The 20,020-nt window shown below is 50.5% G+C and overlaps 1 protein-coding gene across 1 annotated transcript; it reads left to right on the plus strand.

The window, feature by feature from the left end:
• The first annotated feature begins 4,582 nt into the window (after positions 1-4,582).
• LOC140288744 (adenylate cyclase type 8-like) lies at positions 4,583-18,984 on the plus strand. Its single transcript, XM_072379212.1, has 23 exons — positions 4,583-4,864; positions 4,964-5,161; positions 7,048-7,287; positions 7,363-7,591; positions 7,681-7,830; positions 9,588-9,718; positions 9,795-9,906; positions 9,993-10,120; positions 10,187-10,345; positions 11,381-11,615; positions 13,346-13,534; positions 13,607-13,707; positions 13,940-14,141; positions 14,341-14,430; positions 14,502-14,629; positions 14,723-14,804; positions 15,758-15,916; positions 15,991-16,137; positions 16,204-16,296; positions 16,378-16,492; positions 18,173-18,297; positions 18,373-18,471; positions 18,592-18,984. Exons 1-23 carry the CDS (start codon positions 4,620-4,622, stop codon positions 18,766-18,768), a joined length of 3,534 nt encoding a protein of 1,177 aa, XP_072235313.1. The 5' UTR covers positions 4,583-4,619; the 3' UTR covers positions 18,769-18,984.
• Positions 18,985-20,020: the final 1,036 nt, after the last annotated feature.

Genomic DNA, 20,020 nt, shown 5'->3' on the forward strand with positions numbered 1-20,020 from the left:
GTCGGTCCCCCTGCCGTCGGTCCCCCGGCCGTCGGTCCCCCTGCCGTCTGTCCCCCTGCCGTCTGTCCCCCTGCCTTCAGTCCCCCTGCCGTCAGTCCCCCTGCCTTCAGTCCCCCGGCCGTCAGTCCCCCTGCCTTCAGTCCCCCGGCCGTCGGTCCCCCTGCCTTCGGTCCCCCGGCCGTCGGTCCCCCGGCCGTCGGTCCCCCTGCCGTCGGTCCCCCTGCCGTCGGTCCCCCTGCCGTCTGTCCCCCTGCCGTCGGTCCCCCGGCCGTCGGTCCCCCTGCCGTCGGTCCCCCTGCCGTCAGTCCCCCTGCCGTCAGTCCCCCTGCCGTCGGTCCCCCTGCCGTCGGTCCCCCGGCCGTCTGTCCCCCGGCCATCAGTCCCCCTGCCGTCTGTCCCCCTGCCGTCGGTCCCCCGGCCATCAGTCCCCCTGCCGTCTGTCCCCCTGCCGTCGGTCCCCCGGCCGTCGGTCCCCCGGCCATCAGTCCCCCTGCCGTCGGTCCCCCTGCCGTCAGTCCCCCGGCCGTCAGTCCCCCTGCCGTCTGTCCCCCTGCCGTCTGTCCCCCTGCCGTCGGTCCCCCTGCCGTCGGTCCCCCTGCCGTCTGTCCCCCTGCCTTCAGTCCCCCGGCCATCGGTCCCCCTGCCGTCGGTCCCCCTGCCGTCGGTCCCCCCTGCCGTCGGTCCCCCGGCCATCAGTCCCCCGGCCATCAGTCCCCCTGCCGTCGGTCCCCCTGCCGTCGGTCCCCCTGCCGTCGGTCCCCCTGCCGTCTGTCCCCCTGCCGTCTGTCCCCCTGCCGTCGGTCCCCCGGCCATCAGTCCCCCGGCCATCAGTCCCCCTGCCGTCGGTCCCCCTGCCGTCTGTCCCCCTGCCGTCGGTCCCCCGGCCGTCGGTCCCCCCGGCCATCAGTCCCCCGGCCATCAGTCCCCCTGCCGTCGGTCCCCCTGCCGTCTGTCCCCCTGCCGTCGGTCCCCCGGCCGTCGGTCCCCCGGCCATCAGTCCCCCTGCCGTCTGTCCCCCTGCCGTCGGTCCCCCGGCCGTCGGTCCCCCGGCCATCAGTCCCCCGGCCATCAGTCCCCCGGCCATCAGTCCCCCCGGCCATCAGTCCCCCGGCCATCAGTCCCCCGGCCATCAGTCCCCCGGCCGTCTGTCCCCCTGCCGTCGGTCCCCCGGCCGTCGGTCCCCCGGCCATCGGTCCCCCTGCCGTCGGTCCCCCTGCCGTCAGTCCCCCGGCCGTCAGTCCCCCTGCCGTCAGTCCCCCTGCCGTCGGTCCCCCTGCCGTCGGTCCCCCTGCCTTCGGTCCCCCTGCCGTCGGTCCCCCTGCCGTCGGTCCCCCTGCCGTCGGTCCCCCTGCCGTCGGTCCCCCGGCCGTCAGTCCCCCTGCCGTCGGTCCCCCTGCCGTCGGTCCCCCTGCCGTCGGTCCCCCTGCCGTCGGTCCCCCGGCCGTCGGTCCCCCGGCCATCAGTCCCCCTGCCGTCTGTCCCCCTGCCGTCAGTCCCCCTGCCGTCTGTCCCCCGGCCATCAGTCCCCCTGCCGTCTGTCCCCCTGCCGTCAGTCCCCCTGCCGTCTGTCCCCCTGCCGGCGGTCGTCGGTCCCCCGGTCGTCAGTCCCCCTGCCGTCGGTCCCCCTGCCGTCGGTCCCCCTGCCGTCAGTCCCCCTGCCGTCTGTCCCCCTGCCGTCAGTCCCCCTGCCGTCTGTCCCCCTGCCGGCGGTCGTCGGTCCCCCGGTCGTCAGTCCCCCTGCCGTCGGTCCCCCTGCCGTCGGTCCCCCTGCCGTCAGTCCCCCTGCCGTCGGTCCCCCGGCCGTCGGTCCCCCCGGCCATCAGTCCCCCTGCCGTCTGTCCCCCTGCCGTCAGTCCCCCTGCCGTCTGTCCCCCGGCCATCAGTCCCCCTGCCGTCTGTCCCCCTGCCGTCAGTCCCCCTGCCGTCTGTCCCCCTGCCGGCGGTCGTCGGTCCCCCGGTCGTCAGTCCCCCTGCCGTCGGTCCCCCTGCCGTCGGTCCCCCTGCCGTCAGTCCCCCTGCCGTCTGTCCCCCTGCCGTCAGTCCCCCTGCCGTCTGTCCCCCTGCCGGCGGTCGTCGGTCCCCCGGTCGTCAGTCCCCCTGCCGTCGGTCCCCCTGCCGTCGGTCCCCCTGCCGTCAGTCCCCCTGCCGTCTGTCCCCCTGCCGGCGGTCGTCGGTCCCCCGGTCGTCAGCACCTGAACTATGAGGAACCGCCTGCTGCATCAACACTTAATCACAGATCTCTGGATTCTTTGAGTAACTCACATTAATCTTAAACCCACCGAGCAGTTATTGAGTTGCCACCAAAGCGCTGAACTCCACCAGACCTCTGAGGGAGGCATCTGGCACCGAGCTGTGAGCAGCACGTCCTTTAAGTCCGGGGGGGGGGGGCCTCTGGGGGTCGGACTTGGTTTTCCAGCCAGTCCTGAATGGTCAGACGCAGGTTTCCCTGCAGAACATCGTCCAAAGCGTCACTTTCCGTCTGTTAAGTTTAGTCCAGCTCAGTTTTATTCTCATCTGATGACCTTTCCGCGCTCCTCTGTTGGGTCGGGCCGACCTTCCCACCACGCGTGCCTCACTGAGCCTTGGTTGACCCACCAGGGTCACAGGTCAAAGGTCAACAGGTTATTCACACAGACTGAGAAAGTCAGGACATGAGACTTGGAACCAGCCTTCAACGACTGCAGCTTTGCCACCAGATAGCGCCAGAGGGAGCCTTCCCCGTCAGATAATTACATCCTCGTGCTTCCATCTATCTGTGAAGTTTTCATCACCGCGTTAACCTGAGCACACGAGCACCATCTGACCTAATTGGAGATCAGCCAATCCCATCTCGAACAAACGCAGGCGCACACTTAATCTGCCGGGCTAATGACCAGCCTTTTGTCCATTTGGGGGGTTCCTGAAGGGATTAACAACGCAATCGGACATCATTACACAAAGCTGCAGCCGTCTTTCGGCTGCTCCTTCGCTGTTGGCCTGCATTTGTTTCTGCTCTCAGTTTCAGCCGATTCCTGGGAAACCTGCGGCGATGCTCTGAGCTGCGATCCCTCGTCCGGTCGGCGACTTCCTGCAGGTAAACTCCACAGACTGTGCAGAATAGACAGAAGATGTGACACAGATATCCTTCACCATAGTTATCTTTGTTGTTTTGCAGTTCTGGAGGCTGGTTTTAAGTCATCAGAATGAACATGAAACACATTTAATAGAAGTTGAATTAGACTGAAGAGATGAATCCAGAGACTGAAGGTGTGCAGCAGAATGGATAAAGATGATTTTAAACCAGTAAAAGGAGAAGAATAAGGAGCCACGAGCTGACAGTTCAGATCAGTGCATGAACCCAGCTCTACAAGCAGGACCTTTCCAGATGTGTTATTACTTCAGACCGAAGTCAGCGGGACGGAGCTCAGTCTGAAGGTTCCCGACCTGCCGCTCAGAAGCTTAGTAATCCTCCCAGAAAGTTTCCTGTTCCTGACCAGAACCTGTCAGAGAGTCTAAACCTGACGATTTTACCTGGACGGCTTCATCCCGACTGAATCCCAGCTGTTAGGTTTCCATCCGAGTTTCACCGACTCAAAGGTTTTCTATAAGGAGCCACTTAATTATCCAAGGACAGAGCACAGGCCAATGGTGTCAGCAGGGCTCGGTCCGGCGCCAAAGGACAGCGTGGCAGCAGGTGAGGCCTCAGGTTAATACCATCAGTGGATAAATGAAGCCACCCGCTGGGACTCTGTTTATAGGAGAGTGCAAAGTGAAGCAAACGGGCTTCTTCCTCTCTGTTTCCTCTGCTGAGTGTGGTTCAAACGGAGAAGAAGAGCAGTGAAAACCTGTCGGTTTCAGGTGTGAACGTGAGGAAAGTCTTCAGCTGGACGACAGAAGCAGTGAAAACATGTCGGTTTCAGGTGTGAACGTGAGGAAAGTCCTCAGCTGGAAGACAGAAGCAGTGAAAACATGTCGGTTTCAGGTGTGAACGTGAGGAAAGTCTTCAGCTGGAAGACAGAAGCAGTGAAAACAAGAAGAAAACTTCTTCTTCAGGACTTTTTATCTGAAAAGAGGCAGAAGAAAGATGTTGAATGAGGCGTCTCCTGTTAGCATTTCACACGAAATATAAAAGAAAACAATACATTTATATTCGTGTCCAGGAAAGTGATTGATCTGATTGATCTGATTGGCTCACTGAGCATTGAATCAATGGATCGGGTGTATTCTAACTGATAGTTAGTTCAATAAAGAAGGAAAGCGTTTCTTTAAAGGTATATTTACATGTATTTTATCAGGAGATGTACCCCAGGTTGGACCCGCTGATATTGTTTTAAGCTCAAAACTCCAACATTTTGTTGGCTTTCATTACATATGTGCCAAAAGAGAAGTAAATGGTGCACGAGTCATGCTAAAGAAAGTTATCTCTGTCGCTGTGGAGTCTGTTGACGGTAATTTGGAGGAAAAAGCTGATGAATTGTAGCTCCGCCTGTTAAATGTTGCAGATTTTTCTAACATACGAATGACTGAACGAGGAGTTTGTAAATCTGAAAATGCTTTAAGATCCAAACCTCCAGCTTGTTGTCTTCAGGGCTTCGGCTTGAACAAAAGCTCAGACAGAGGGTCCCACTGCTTGTGTAACCATGGCGGACAACCATGGCGCGCTGGAAAATACGGACTGCGAGTCCTCTCGACAGACCGGTGACATCACCTTCAGTACGACCATCAGCCCCGCCCACAGCCTGCAGAGGAAGAACCTGCTGTGGCAAAACGCTGTGAGGAACATCATCAAGCAGCACAGCCTGTACTCGCTGAGGCTGGCCGGCGGCCTGGAGAGGGGCAGGCACCGCATCACCGTCACCGACGCGTACATCGCCGACATCAACGGGTACACGCTGCGCCGTCAGCCACAGGTGGAGGCGACAGCGTCCTCTGAGATCAGGCCTGAGGTTTATCTGTGAGTTGTTCCCTTCACGTTGTCTTGCAGGCAGATCCGCAGTAAGGCATCTCGGGGGACTTTCTGGCAGAAGCGGCGTTCGTCAGCCGCTCGCATCCACCCGGCGACGCAGAGGGTTCACCTGGAAGCAGGAGGCGCCCAGGACTCGCCAACGGATGCCGACTTCTTCGTGTCGTGTGGACCGACGGTGCGAGGCGTCTTCATCCCCACGCTGAAGCACACGTTCAAGTAAAGACGCACCACACAAATATACTTCATCCATAACGCGTCAGAATAATTAAAGTCTAAAGGATCCAATCTCAGTCCAATCTGCTGGTTCCTCAGCTTTTAGATTAGATTCAACTTTATTGTCATTGCTCAAAGGATCTCAGGTACTGAGACAACAAACTGCAGTTAGCATCCGACCAGAAGTGCAAAACAGCAGTGAAAGTGGTTAAAGTGCAGAGTCTGTGCGTATGTAAAGTGAATAAAGTGAATAAATGCAATACAATACTAACAGGGGGGGGACCCTGAGGTTGAGAGTTTAGCAGGGTGACCGCTGCAGGGAGGAAGCTTTTCCTGAACCTGCTCATCCAGGAACGGAGCACCCTTTTATCGGTTCAGGGACCCCATAGCTACTTCATTTTGGAACACTTTTAACTGGTAAAAAGTGTCCCATTTTTACTTGCTTCACTTTGGGGAACTTTTATCAGTTAAAAGTGCCCCATTTTTACTTCCCTGGGAGTGGGAACCCTCTGTGCAATTGGGCCACCTTATTCTTTTAACAACACCAGGTGGCGTTTAGGTGGAGCGAGTATTCACTTTCGGCCACCCGTGCCATCAGAAAAGTGTTCCAAATTGGACCATCCGCCAAAAAGGGTCGGAGGTGGTTTTGAAGCATGTGGGGCCAGCTGCTTGGGCCAGCGACAGGTTGAAAATGTCAGTGAAGACCCCTTAGCTACTTCATTTTGGAACACTTTTAACTGGTAAAAAGTGTCCCATTTTTACTTGCTTCACTTTAGGGAACTTTTATCAGTTAAAAGTGCCCCATTTTTACTTCCTGGGGAGTGGGAACCCTCTGTGCAATTGGGCCACCTTATTCTTTTAACAACACCAGGTGGCGTTTAGGTTGAGCGAGTATTCACTTTCGGCCACCCGTGCCATCAGAAAAGTGTTCCAAATTGGACCATCCGCCAAAAAGGGTCGGAGGTGGTTTTGAAGCATGTGGGGCCAGCTGCTTGGGCCAGCGACAGGTTGAAAATGTCAGTGAAGACCCCTTAGCTACTTCATTTTGGAACACTTTTAACTGGTAAAAAGTGTCCCATTTTTACTTGCTTCACTTTAGGGAACTTTTATCAGTTAAAGGTGGAGTGAGTTGTCAGTGAAGACCCCAGCTAGCTGCCCGTTACAGGTCCTGAGCACACGTCCTGGGATGCCTTCAGGGCCAGCAGCATTGGTCCTGCTCAGTAGAGTGGGGGTCGGTGGGGGAGAGGTTGGCGTCCTGTCGTGAGCACAGCCTTGGTGGTTGGCTCCTGGTTGTCCCTCTCAAAGCGAGCATAAAAGCTGTTCAGCTCGTTCAGGAAGGAGGTGTTGTTGGATGTTGGGGTGGTGTTGGTGGGTTTGTAGTCAGTTAAGGCCTGGATGCCCTGCCACATGGGTCAGGGGTCGGAGTTGTTCTTAAAGTGCTCCTCGATCCTTAGCTTGTGGCTGTGCTTCCTCCCTGATGCCCCTCTTCAGGTCTTAGGCCTGAGCAGCACCAGGCGTCTCGTGCCTTCAGCAGTTGGCGGACTTCTCTGTTCATCCACGGCTTCTGGTTCGGGAATGTAGTGATCCGTTTGTGACACTGTTGATGAAGTCCAGCACGGAGGAGGCGTAGGAGTCAATGTCCGAGTGGGAGTCCAGTGTGGCCTGGGCAGCAAACACACTCCAGTCTGTGTTTTTTAGCTGTACATATGAATAAATGTCGATATATTGCTATTATTTTATCCATCAGCGATGTATAAACCTGCTGAACACACCTGGACCACAGCAGAAAGAACAGTATTTACTGTTCATAAATACACCAAAAACCCCCTGAAACATGGTTTTTGAATCACCAACAAACATGAAAGTCCTGTGGTCCCTGAACTCATCAGGTCTGCAGACCTGGAGCAGCTCTACCAGCAGTTTTCCTCGGCTCAGAGAAGAACCTCGCTGGTCGTCACCAATGTCATCGACGTCCTCACCCGACTGCTCCTGCTGCTGCTGACGTGGCCGCCAGGCTGGGGAGGCGTGGCCTGCGACTGGCTGACTGGCCTGTCGGTCGTCCTGTGGGCGGGGATCTGTGCCCTCGCACTGACTAAGAAGGAGGTGATGTCATCACCGCAGGTGCTCAGGTATGCTGGTTGCCTCAGAGGGATCGTCGGTAAACGGGTTTATTCCCCTCACCTGTCCCCCCACGCCTGTCTCAGGTACCTGTCCGTGGTCAGCTGGGCGTCTCAGACCGTCCAGGTGCTGGTTGGTGTTTTCAGCTGGGCTGAGAGCGATCACTCCTGGTACGTCTTCTTCACCCTGTTCTCCACCTACACCCTGCTGCCCCTCCCTCTGCTCTGGTCCATCATTTGTGGGGGAACCACCTCCACCCTGCACCTCCTGGTGGACCTCTGCTCTCACTACGGTGACCAAACCTTCATCCGAAAGGTTGGGAAACTGTATGTCCTCCTACCTTTTCTTACTGATGATTGGTGGCACCCGTTAAGATGATAAACTGTTTGGTTTTTCCTGTGCAGATGCTGTCGAATGCGTTGCTGTACCTGGCTATGAACACCGCAGGTCTGTTCATTCACTACCTGTCTGACCGGACTCGGCGGCAGAGTTTCTTGGAGACCCGGCGCTGCATTGAGGGACGAGTCCGATTGGAAAGGGAGAACCAAAGACAGGTAGAGTCTCGGCACCGCCCCCAAAGAGAGGCGGGGTCTAAGTGGGCGAGTTACGCTGTGCACATCTCCGGCTTGGTCCATCACTGTTGATGAGAAAGCATTTTTTGCTTGCATCTGCTGCCAACTTACAGCTAGCTGCGAACCTAGAGCTAACTGCCAACCTACAGCTAACTGCCAACTTACAGCTACCTGCTAACTTACAGCTACCTGCTAACTCACAGCTACCTGCTAACTCACAGCTAACTGCCAACTTACAGCTAACTGCTAACTTACAGCTACCTGCTAACTTACAGCTAACTGCTAACTTACAGCTAACTGCTAACTTACAGCTACCTGCTAACTTACAGCTACCTGCTAACTTACAGCTAACTGCCAACTTACAGCTAACTGCTAACTTACAGCTACCTGCTAACTTACAGCTAACTGCTAACTTACAGCTACCTGCTAACTTACAGCTACCTGCTAACTTACAGCTAACTGCCAACTTACAGCTAACTGCCAACTTACAGCTAACTGCCAACTTACAGCTACCTGCTAACTTACAGCTACCTGCTAACTTACAGCTACCTGCTAACTCACAGCTAACTGCCAACTCACAGCTACCTTCCAACTTACAGCTACCTGCCAACTTACAGCTACCTGCTAACTCACAGCTACCTGCTAACTCACAGCTACCTGCTAACTCACAGCTACCTGCTAACTCACAGCTACCTGCTAACTTACAGCTACCTGCTAACTTACAGCTAACTGCCAACTTACAGCTAACTGCTAACTTACAGCTACCTGCTAACTTACAGCTAACTGCTAACTTACAGCTACCTGCTAACTTACAGCTACCTGCTAACTTACAGCTAACTGCCAACTTACAGCTAACTGCCAACTTACAGCTAACTGCCAACTTACAGCTAACTGCCAACTTACAGCTACCTGCTAACTTACAGCTACCTGCTAACTTACAGCTACCTGCTAACTCACAGCTAACTGCCAACTCACAGCTACCTGCCAACTTACAGCTACCTGCTAACTTACAGCTACCTGCTAACTTACAGCTAACTGCTAACTTACAGCTAACTGCTAACTTACAGCTACCTGCTAACTTACAGCTACCTGCTAACTTACAGCTAACTGCCAACTTACAGCTAACTGCTAACTTACAGCTACCTGCTAACTTACAGCTAACTGCCAACTCACAGCTAACTGCCAACTCACAGCTAACTGCCAACTCACAGCTAACTGCCAACCTACAGCTACCTGCCAACCTACAGCTAACTGCCAACCTACAGCTAACTGCCAACCTACAGCTAACTGCCAACCTACAGCTAACTGCCAACCTACAGCTAACTGCCAACCTACAGCTAACTGCCAACCTACAGCTAACTGCCAACCTACAGCTAACTGCCAACTCACAGCTAACTGCCAACTCACAGCTAACTGCCAACTCACAGCTAACTGCCAATTCACAGCTAACTGCCAACTCACAGCTAACTGCTAACTTGTTTCCCTCTGGGATCAGTAACTATCTGTATCTATAGCTGGAGTGTTTCTGACTGGAGGAACAGCTTCATTATGTCTGAGTTAGACAGCAGCTGTCCAGGTGTGGATGACACACCGTCATCCTCCAGAATCCCTGCTGTTTGAGTCACTTTATCTTCAAAAACTGTCTTCAATCAACATCTCATTCAGAGCTCAGAAGGTAGTTTCAGGTGGTGTCATAATGTCTTCGGTCGTTGTTTTAATGCTCGTCGTCGTGCTTTCAGGAGCGCTTGGTGATGTCCGTCCTGCCCCGCTTTCTGGTTCTGGAGATGATCAGTGACATGACGACCATGGAGGAATTCCTGCTGCCTCAGCAGTTCCACAAGATCTACATCCACCACTACAAAGACGTCAGGTACTCAATCGCACGACCCTGCTCAGCAGTTTTCCAAACGATGGGATCGTAGTCTGACAGCTGCGTGTTTCTGCAGCATCCTGTTTGCCGACATCATCGGCTTCACGTCGCTGTCGCTGATTCTTTCGGCTCAGGAACTCGTTAAAACTCTCAACGAGCTCTTCGGACGCTTCGACAGGCTGGCCGAGGTCAGATCCCCGCGGCCGCCAAAGCATCTCCTCAGATTATTTGTTGCTTCATGATGAGGAGCAGAAGTGCTTGTGTTTGCCTGCAGGAGCACCAGTGTTTGCGCATTAAGATCCTGGGTGACTGCTATTACTGCGTCTCAGGAGTGCCGCAGCCTCAGCGAGGACACGCCCGCTGCTGCGTGGAGATGGGCCTCAGCATGATCAGCACCATACGGTAACGACACTCGCCACCCGCACGCCGTTTCCTCGGGGCGTCACCGTGACCTGTGCCTGGTTGCAGATACGTTCGGCGGGAGCTGCAGCAGGAGGTGGACATGCGGATCGGCGTCCACTCGGGTTCGGTGCTCTGTGGCGTGATGGGTCTTCAGAAGTGGCAGTTTGACATCTGGAGCTGGGATGTCGACATCGCCAACAGTCTGGAGGCTGCAGGCGTGCCTGGGTCAGACACACATGATGTTGCTACGGCTTTCATTCACAGTCACTGTCCAGCTGTTCATTTGCTTAAATCACATGAAAGTTTTAAAGTAACACCAGAGAATTTGGCTAATTTCTGCTCTTTAGCTCCCCCTACAGGTGTGAGATCACTGTAATAAAAGCAAAGCTCTTCGCATTGTTGTCATGGTAAAGAGGTCATAAAGGCGCCATCCAAAGATGTGAACCGACCACAAAGTAAAACCACAGAATCTCAGCCTCCAGGACAGTTTAAGGCAGAACAAAAGTACTTCAGAACGTTTCTCTGCCTTTTATAAAGAGTTGAAGACAAATTTCTGCTGTTGTGCAGCATGATGAACAATAAAGCCGATTTCTCTGTAGCTTTAATCATTGTTCATCAGAGAAACGAAGGGCCGAATGAATGGTTCTGCCTCTGGCCAAAGGTGCAGATGATCTGGAGCTGATATGAAGGGCGACTCACCTGCTGATCGCTGACCTCGCTCTCACCGATGCTCTACCTTTAAACATTTCTGTTTGAAAGACCCTTGAAAGATTGTTCCCCATCCTTGGAAAAGCCTTGAAGTCCCCCTGGAAGAGCAGGTGGAAGCTGAAGAGAGGAAATCTGCTCAAAATAAAGTGCTCAGCATTAGTTTTTATTATTTTACACATGAAAACAAAACTGTGGTTCTGCCAATAACTGATGGGCAGCTGCTAATTCAAGATAACTCTTATCATGTTTCACCCCACCCATCTCCACAATCCAGAGGTGTCGTTTAAGCCGCCGGTTGGATGATGGATTATGACCAGAACTTTGGGCTTGGTTCAGGTTTAGTTCTCAGGTTTGGGCCCATTTGTCATACGACACTTGGTCAGAATGATTTCCTCTGGCCTCATAATTCATCCAAACCTTTGGCTTCCTGGGACCAGGACTGGTTGTACCTTTACTCACTATTAAGCTGCTGTCCAGAAACGGACCCGACCAGGAGTTTAGGTTAGGACTCGAATATAGAGATAATTCACACACATCTTTGTCTCCTCTCAGGCAGGTTCATATCTCACAGGCCACTCTGGACTGTCTGGATGGGATCTACGAGGCAGAGGAGGGGCGTGGCCAGGAACGCAGCGAGTTTCTACGGAAACACAACATAGACACATATCTGATCCGCCCGGGGTCACGGGAAGAAACCAAACCCCAGAAAGCCAGGCGTCCGAGCTATGACGACATGACCACATGGAGCGCTGAGCTGCCATTCGGAGACATTCTGGGGATGAATTTTGTGAGTCAAACCAAGATATTTTAAAGTCACTACCTGGTCGACCTGTTGAAAGCCCCGCCCTCTCCGACCAGTCACTCTGAGGGGAATTCTCACCTTCTGAATTTTCAAAGATTTGAACCAAAACATCTTCTCTCGTTAAATATTTTGCTTTATTTTCTCTAAATTTCACGCGGACATCTTCCATATAAACCCTTCCTGTTAGCTGTGCGAGCTAACGGTCAAACACTTCCCGTTAGCTGTGCGAGCTAATGGTCAAACACTTCCCGTTAGCTGCGCGAGCTAACGGTCAAACACTTCGTGTTAGCTGCGCGAGCTAACGGTCAAACACTTCGTGTTAGCTGCGCGAGCTAACGGTCAAACACTTCGTGTTAGCTGCGCGAGCTAACGGTCAAACACTTCCCGTTAGCTGCGCGAGCTAACGGTCAAACACTTCCCGTTAGCTGCGCGAGCTAACGGTCAAACACTTCCCGTTAGCTGCGCGAGCTAACGGTCAAACACTTCCCGTTAGCTGCGCGAGCTAACGGTCAAACACTTCCCGTTAGCTGCGCGAGCTAACGGTCAAACACTTCCCGTTAGCTGCGCGAGCTAACGGTCAAACACTTCCCGTTAGCTGCGCGAGCTAACGGTCAAACACTTCCCGTTAGCTGCGCGAGCTAACGGTCAAACACTTCCCGTTAGCTGCGCGAGCTAACGGTCAAACACTTCCCGTTAGCTGTGCGAGCTAATGGTCAAACACTTCCCGTTAGCTGTGCGAGCTAATGGTCAAACACTTCCCGTTAGCTGTGGGAGCTAATGGTCAAACACTTCCCGTTAGCTGCGGGAGCTAACGGTCAAACACTTCCCGTTAGCTGCGCGAGCTAACGGTCAAACACTTCCCGTTAGCTGCGCGAGCTAACGGTCAAACACTTCCCGTTAGCTGCGCGAGCTAACGGTCAAACACTTCCCGTTAGCTGTGCGAGCTAATGGTCAAACACTTCCCGTTAGCTGTGCGAGCTAATGGTCAAACACTTCCCGTTAGCTGTGGGAGCTAATGGTCAAACACTTCCCGTTAGCTGTGGGAGCCAACGGTCAAACACTTCCCGTTAGCTGTGGGAGCTAACGGTCAAACACTTCCCGTTAGCTGTGCGAGCTAACGGTCAAACACTTCCCGTTAGCTGTGGGAGCTAACGGTCAAACACTTCCCGTTAGCTGTACGAGCTAACGGTCAAACACTTCCCGTTAGCGGTGCGAGCTAACGGTCAAACACTTCCCGTTAGCGGTGCGAGCTAATGGTCAAACACTTCCTGTTAGCTGCATGAGCTAACAGCGTTTTATTTCATCAGTTTACTGGAACATTTTGAACATGAAGACACCTTAATTCAGGGATAATTCAGATAAAACTGGTGGTACAAACCAGATTTGTTGTGTTAAAGGAGACTCTCAGCCTGTTTTAGTCAGAGTAGGAGGGGCTTAAAGGGTTAAAAACGGTTGTAAACACCTAAAAGTGAAAGAGGAGTTGAAACTGAATTGTTATGTTTGTTCATACATTGTGAATGACTTCTTCTGTGGTATTGGGCGCCTTTGTCTCAGCACTACTGTTTAGGAAGAAAACTCCAGCGCTCCGGCAGCGCCGATATGAAGCATCATGGCGCTGTGTTGACGTCAAAGTTTACACAAGTAATGACCAATGGGACGAGCCGGTTGCTCTGCGTCACCAGAACTCTCTTCTTGTCCTTTATGGCACTCCATAGATCCTCGCCACTTTCACCAACGGCTCGCTTACCCAGCTGCCCAATCAGATTGCAATTCAGCACTCGGGATCGCGGGAAGTCAACAAACGGATTCGTCAGGCAATGGAAGTTCGAAGCAGCGAGCGAATGAGGAAGGAGCACATCACCATCTTCACACAGGTGTTCAAGGACTCCCAAATGGAGGGAAAGGTAACTCCCTTTGAGGGTGGGGATTGTTTTGACAAGTAACTGGCAGTTTGGTGATGATTTTTTGTCTTTTAGTACTCTCAGATGAGAGATGAACTCTTCAAATCCAACATGGTGTGTTCCTTCATCCTGCTCATTCTGCTGATGGCCGTCCAGGTGCTGATCCCCGCCCCCAGGTACACCTGTCCATCCACGAGCTGTTGGTCACATCGGTGCGATATTATGACGAAAACGCTGTCATTATCAAAATGCTAATGGTAGAAAATAAGTGTGCTAATATGTACTAATTAAGGCTCAGGACTTTCATTTATAAGACGACATCATCAGCGTAAAACCGAATACTTCCTGTTAACCGTTCAGACTAAGCTCAGAAAACATCAGAATAATCATCTCGACCCGGCCGTACAGGTGGTGTCCGATGGTGGTGCAGTTTATCGTCAGTGGCTCCGTTTACTTCCTGCTCCTGCTGCTGACTCTGGGGGAGGAGTTTAAGCGATGCCCCGCCCCCTTGCAGTGGCTCTGCTGCTGGGTTCACGAAACCAAGAGCGCCCGCACGCTGTTCACCCTCACTGCCATCACCGTCAACTTCGGGGTTGCCTCGGCGGACATCGTGAGTCTCACAGTTTGTCATCAGAGGTGCTATGTTCAAAGACTCGTGAGAAAATCGTTACTTTCAGTTTCTTGTCTTGTCTCCACTGGGGGACTCATGTGTCCTGAGAAGAGATCAAGATGCTCCTTCTTCCTTTCATCCATCCATCCAGCTCTGCTTTTTTCTTTCCCTTCCTCCCATCTGTTCCTCTTCTCTCCAGCTGTGGTGCGATTCCTCAGAAATCGGCAGCAGCCCGCTGGCTCCGCCCACCTCCGTCTGGTCAGACATCAACATCTGCACACAGCCAAAGGTAAACATCGATCTGTTCATCGTGCCGTTTCCGTACGTGTGACCGTAACAGGCGAACTTCCCCGTCAACAGTACATGGTGCTGAGCGGCGTGGTTGCCCTGGTTACCTGCGCCGTCTTTCTCCGGCTGAGCTGCGTTCTGCAGCTGGCGTTCCTGCTGATGGCCGCCGTTTTCTACACCTACGTCATGGAGACCCACAGGTGTGTGTGCTGCATTCAGGTCCTGCGGGACGTCTGTAAACTGGAGCTTTTGGGTGAAGTATTGTCTGTTTCCTTCTCGTTCCCGATGGTCAGCTCCCCCCAGCTGTGCAGGAGGGGGGTGTGTGCGGTTCTCATGATGATGTTCATGGTGGCTGTCCTCTACAACAGCAGACAGGTGATGTTCAAAAGCTACTTTTACTTTCTTTATCATCTCTGTAATCGGATTAAAGTCAATAAGGCGACTCGGCTGCTTTTACAGCTTTGAAATTATTTATCTGTAATTCAGCAAATCCTTGATTTTACATTTATGTAAATGAAGCGAAAAAGTACCGTATTTTCCGCACCAGAAGCTCGCTTTGCCTTCGGTGTGAATCCAGCGTCAGGCGGATATGAATCACATCAGTGTCTTCAGCAGACCTTTCTCTTACTTAAATTTTTAAAAATTGTCACTCATAAATCCATTCAAACAGCTGTTTGTTCTCAGGGGGCACAGCCTGTCCTCCTCTGTCTCTCTCTGGCTCAGGCCTTCCTTCTGTGTGGTTAACCTCACTCATTCTGTCTAAAGCAGGCAGGTTTCACCAGAACAACCCAAAATCTCATTTTTCAGACTGGATTTGAAGTATCTAATGCTTGACCTTCACCATAGCCTCTGTGTGGATGGGCAGAAGACGGGCAGCAGCTTGGCACCCATCAAAATTTCTTCTGCCCTTATCCCAGTGAGAGCCTTCAGTCTGAGATGTGATGCAGACCGATGTGCAGTTTATGAGTTTATAAAGTGTAAAAACGACCGATGACGTTGTCCTCGACCGTCGGACCATTTCCCGCTGACACAGGAACGTAAAACATGCACGACGTGTGCTGGCAGCGATAAACCAATCAGAGAACAGTAGGTAATACGTTCACCTTATGATCAGGTGAGCCTTATATATGGGTTCAGTTCAGAAACGGACCCCATAACTGAGGCTGCGCCTTATAGTGCGGAAAATACGGTACTTTTTTATCTTTTTGTGGCCGTTGCTGGAGCCTCATTTCCATCTCTGCATCATCTTCATTTGGACCCTTGAGCTGGTTGGGCGCCTCCCTCTCTGAGTTGTATTCTCTCACCTTGCTGTTCTTCTTCGTTGGTAGCTGGAGGCGACAGCTCGGCTGGACTTCCTGTGGCGACTTCAGGCGAGGAGGGAGGTGGAGGACATGAAGGAGCAGAGGGAGCACAACGAGTGTCTGCTGCTCAACATCCTCCCCGTGCATGTGGCTCAGCACTTCCTGCAGAGAGAGCGCGACAGTGAGGTACCTGACTCACTCACCTGTGCCCAGGTGTGCTGCTGTTGGCACGTTTTGCTCATGAACGCATGTTTCCTCAGGAGTTGTACTCGCAGTCGTACGAGCGCGTCGGCGTCCTGTTCGCCTCGCTGCCTGGATTTTCCCAGTTCTACGAGCAGAAGGAGCTCGTTCATCAGCACGTCGAGTGTCTCCGCCTCCTCAACCACATCATCAGCGACTTTGACGAGGTAACAAACGCACGCACACAAACGGTTCTGCTGATGGTTCAGGTGAAAACAGCCGTCTGTCTGCAGCTGCTGGAGGAATGTTACTTCCAGGCCGTGGAGAAGATTAAAACCAACGGCAGCTCCTACATGGCGGCCTCCGGCCTGTCACCTGGCAAGCAGGTGAGACCCGCTGCCGTGTGGCGTGCTTTTTACACGGGTCAGAGGTGAGGCCGAAGGCTTCAACCGTCTGTTTGCTTTCAGGAGTGTGAAGACGGCTGGCGTCACCTCGGCGAGTTGGTGCTGTTCGCCCTCGCCATGCAGGAAACGCTGAAACACATCAACACGCACACGGGGAGAAACTTCCAGCTGCGAGTTGGTGAGCAACTCCAAAGTTATACATCGATATATCGATATTTCTATATATAGATCAATCTCGACATATCGGTATATCATCGATAGATATCGATATCTATAAAAATACCGTTATATCTATAGATATGGTAGAGATCGATATGTACATATATCGATATATCAACATATATAGATATATCGATATCTATAAAAATACCGATATGGCTCAGCTCAGATATATTGATATATATTTATCTATAGATATCGATATCTACATATCGATATTTCTATATCTAGATCGATCTCTACATATCAATATGTAGATATCGATATGAATATATATCGATATCTATAGATAAATATATATCTATATCTACATATCGCTGAAACACATAAACACACGGGGAGAAACTTCCAGCTGCGAGTTGGTGAGCAACTCCAAAGTTATACATCTATAGATATCGATATATTTATAGATAAATAGATAAATAGATGTGTTGATATATATCGATATATGTAGATATTGATCTCTACCATATCTATAGACCGATATATATCGATATATCAACATATATAGATATATCGATATCTATAAAAATACCGATATGGCTCAGCTCAGCTCAGATATATTGATATATATTTATCTATAGATATCGATATCTACATATCGATATTTCTATATCTAGATCGATCTCTACATATCAATATGTAGATATCGATATGAATATATATCGATATCTATAGATAAATATATATCTATATCTACATATCGCTGAAACACATAAACACACGGGGAGAAACCTCCAGCTGCGAGTTGGTGAGCAACTCCAAAGTTATACATCTATATATGTACATATCGATATGTAGATATCGATATATCTATAAATATATCGATATTTATAAAAATATGAAAAAAATATGAAAATACTGATATATCTATAGATGTATAAAGTTATACATCGATAGATCGATATTTCTATATATAGATCAATCTCGACATATCGGTATATCATCGATAGATATCGATATCTATAAAACTACCGATATGGCTCAGCTCAGCTCAGATATATTGATGTATATTTATCTATCGATATCTACATATCGATATCGATATTTCTATATCTAGATCGATCTCTACATATCAATATGTAGATATCGATATGAATATATATCGATATCTATAGATAAATATATATCTATATCTACATATCGCTGAAACACATAAACACACGGGGAGAAACTTCCAGCTGCGAGTTGGTGAGCAACTCCAAAGTTATACATCTATAGATATTGATATATCGATATATATATATATATATATCGATATATATATATATATCAATATCGATATTTATAGATAAATAATAATGTGTTGATATATCGATATTGATCTCTACCATATCTATAGACCGATATATATCGATATGTACATATCAATATCTACATATATATCAACATATATGTAGATATCGATAAATGTATCGATATCTACATATATCGATATATTTATATACATATCAATAAATAGATATGGTAGAGATATATAGAGATCGATATGTACATATCAATATGTAGATATCGATATATCGATGTATATTTATCTATAGATATCGATAAATATATCGATATCTATAAAAATACCGATATATCTACAGATGTGGCTCAGCTCAGCTGAAGTAACCGCAGCGTGACCTCTGACCTCCAGGTATCGCTCACGGCCCGGTGATCGCAGGCGTGATCGGTGCAACCAAACCTCAGTACGACATCTGGGGCAGCACCGTGAACATGGCGAGCAGGATGGAGAGCACCGGGGTCACTGGGAAGATACAGGTGAGCACACCTGTCCGAAGGAGGCATCCCTGTTGGTTTGGTGTTCATAAGCTCCTCCCCTTCCTCCTGCCTCAGGTACCAGAATCCACCAGCTGTATTCTGGTGGAGCGAGGCTTTCTACGGCAACTCAGAGGAGCCATTTATGTCAAAGGCATCAGTGAACGCCAAGGCAAGGTGAGCCACCAAGCGTGTTCACTCACGATGATAAATGTGAGAATCTGGCAGAGATTGTTAACATGAAACCTGAAGAAGGAGCCCTTTGGAAAGAGTCTCAGTGTGAAACGCCTCCTTCAGGTTCGCACCTTCTTCGTCAGCAGTCAGGACGAGCGGTTCGTGGACCGTGGCGGTGGGCGGAGCCTCAACCAGAGCAGGAACACGCTTGGAGCTGTGGTCTACAGCCTGGTGCAGGCGAGGAAGCGGGAGAAGATGAGGGAGGAGAACGGAGGCTTTCACCTGGTGGAGGCGTGGTAGGAGGAGTGAAAAGGCTCCACATCATATTTAAACTACGTGGAGAAATAAGAACTCTTTAAGCACAAATAAACCGTCTTTAAGATGGAAGTGAAAGAGGGAAGAATGCTGCAGGATTCCTTTAAAAGAAACGTTTTTACGTGTAATTACTTACCTTTACCACCAGGCGGCGCCATCATAAGTGTTCATTTTGTTTTGTATGCTTTTAATTCCTCCTGATTATTGAGACAGATGTAAACGAAATGAAATAAAAATGATGAACCTGCCTTTTAAACTGGGTTGAATTTTGTTCCTTTTAATATCAAAGATAATTCAACATTACTGCAGACTGCAAAGAGAAAAATCTCCTTCAAATCGAGTTATTCTGTAAGATAAATCCCACTTTGCTGCTCAGAGCCTGATGGAGGCTGCTTTAGGACCACATCAGGTCACAATCAGCTGGTTAAAGTTATGTATTTGACGTGTTACTCGTCCTTATTGAAGTCATCCGAGCTGTTTTTGCACGTCTGAAACATAAAAATAGTTGTTCTTTTAACGGATTAAATGCAGCTGATGAAACAGAACGTGAAACATGCGAAGTTAATGATGTTTGTCATGAATCAGAAGTTAAAGTAGATGCAGGGATCTCTGCTTCGTGGTTTTTCTTCCACAGATGATTTCAGAGATGATAGAGATGATGATAAACAGCAGAATGTTCCAGCTGTGGCACATCCAACCGATTCAGAGCTGGAACAGGAGTCACATGAATCAGCCAATGAGCCGACACTCTGTGTGAGACGGAGCTGCATCTCTGTTATCTGTGAGGTGAGAGCTGATGAGTCATGTAATCATTTCACCGTGCTGGGAGGAAACCGTCAGCTGATGGACTGGACCTCGAACCCTCTTCCTCTGACACTCTTGGACCCTGCTTCTCTCACAGCTCTCTGCACTGTATGTGTGACAGAATGTTTTTCCTCACTGATCACAACCTGATTCTGCAGCCTGTGAGACGGTGTGAACATTAACAGAGGAGGAGGCCTCAGGGATTCATCTGCCTGAAGAACTGAAGACTTTTTTTTGCATTGTTCTGTTTCCTCAAACTCAAACAGAAAAACGAGTCTTTTATCGCTGTCATATGTTTTTATGGCAGGTTGTAGTATTACAGATATCTGGCTTATTGTGCCATAAACAGTCTAATTATTATTTAATTATTTCTTTATCAACTCTTTGTATGACCTGCTCACCTGCCAGTTCATTGACCAGTTATCAGATATAG

Source organism: Leuresthes tenuis, unplaced genomic scaffold, assembly GCF_036924035.1.
Source record: "Leuresthes tenuis unplaced genomic scaffold, fLeuTen1.0.hap1 SCAF_1, whole genome shotgun sequence".
NCBI classification, from domain to species: Eukaryota; Metazoa; Chordata; class Actinopteri; order Atheriniformes; family Atherinopsidae; genus Leuresthes; species Leuresthes tenuis.

Bases quoted from the DNA above. Each gene is read 5' to 3' on its own strand.
- LOC140288744 (XM_072379212.1), top strand. From the start codon at position 4,620: ATGGCGGACAACCATGGCGCGCTGGAAAATACGGACTGCGAGTCCTCT. The intron at 7,831-9,587 runs GTAGAGTCTCGG...TCGTGCTTTCAG, and splicing joins AAAGGGAGAACCAAAGACAG to GAGCGCTTGGTGATGTCCGT. The intron at 15,917-15,990 runs GTACCTGACTCA...ATGTTTCCTCAG, and splicing joins AGAGAGAGCGCGACAGTGAG to GAGTTGTACTCGCAGTCGTA.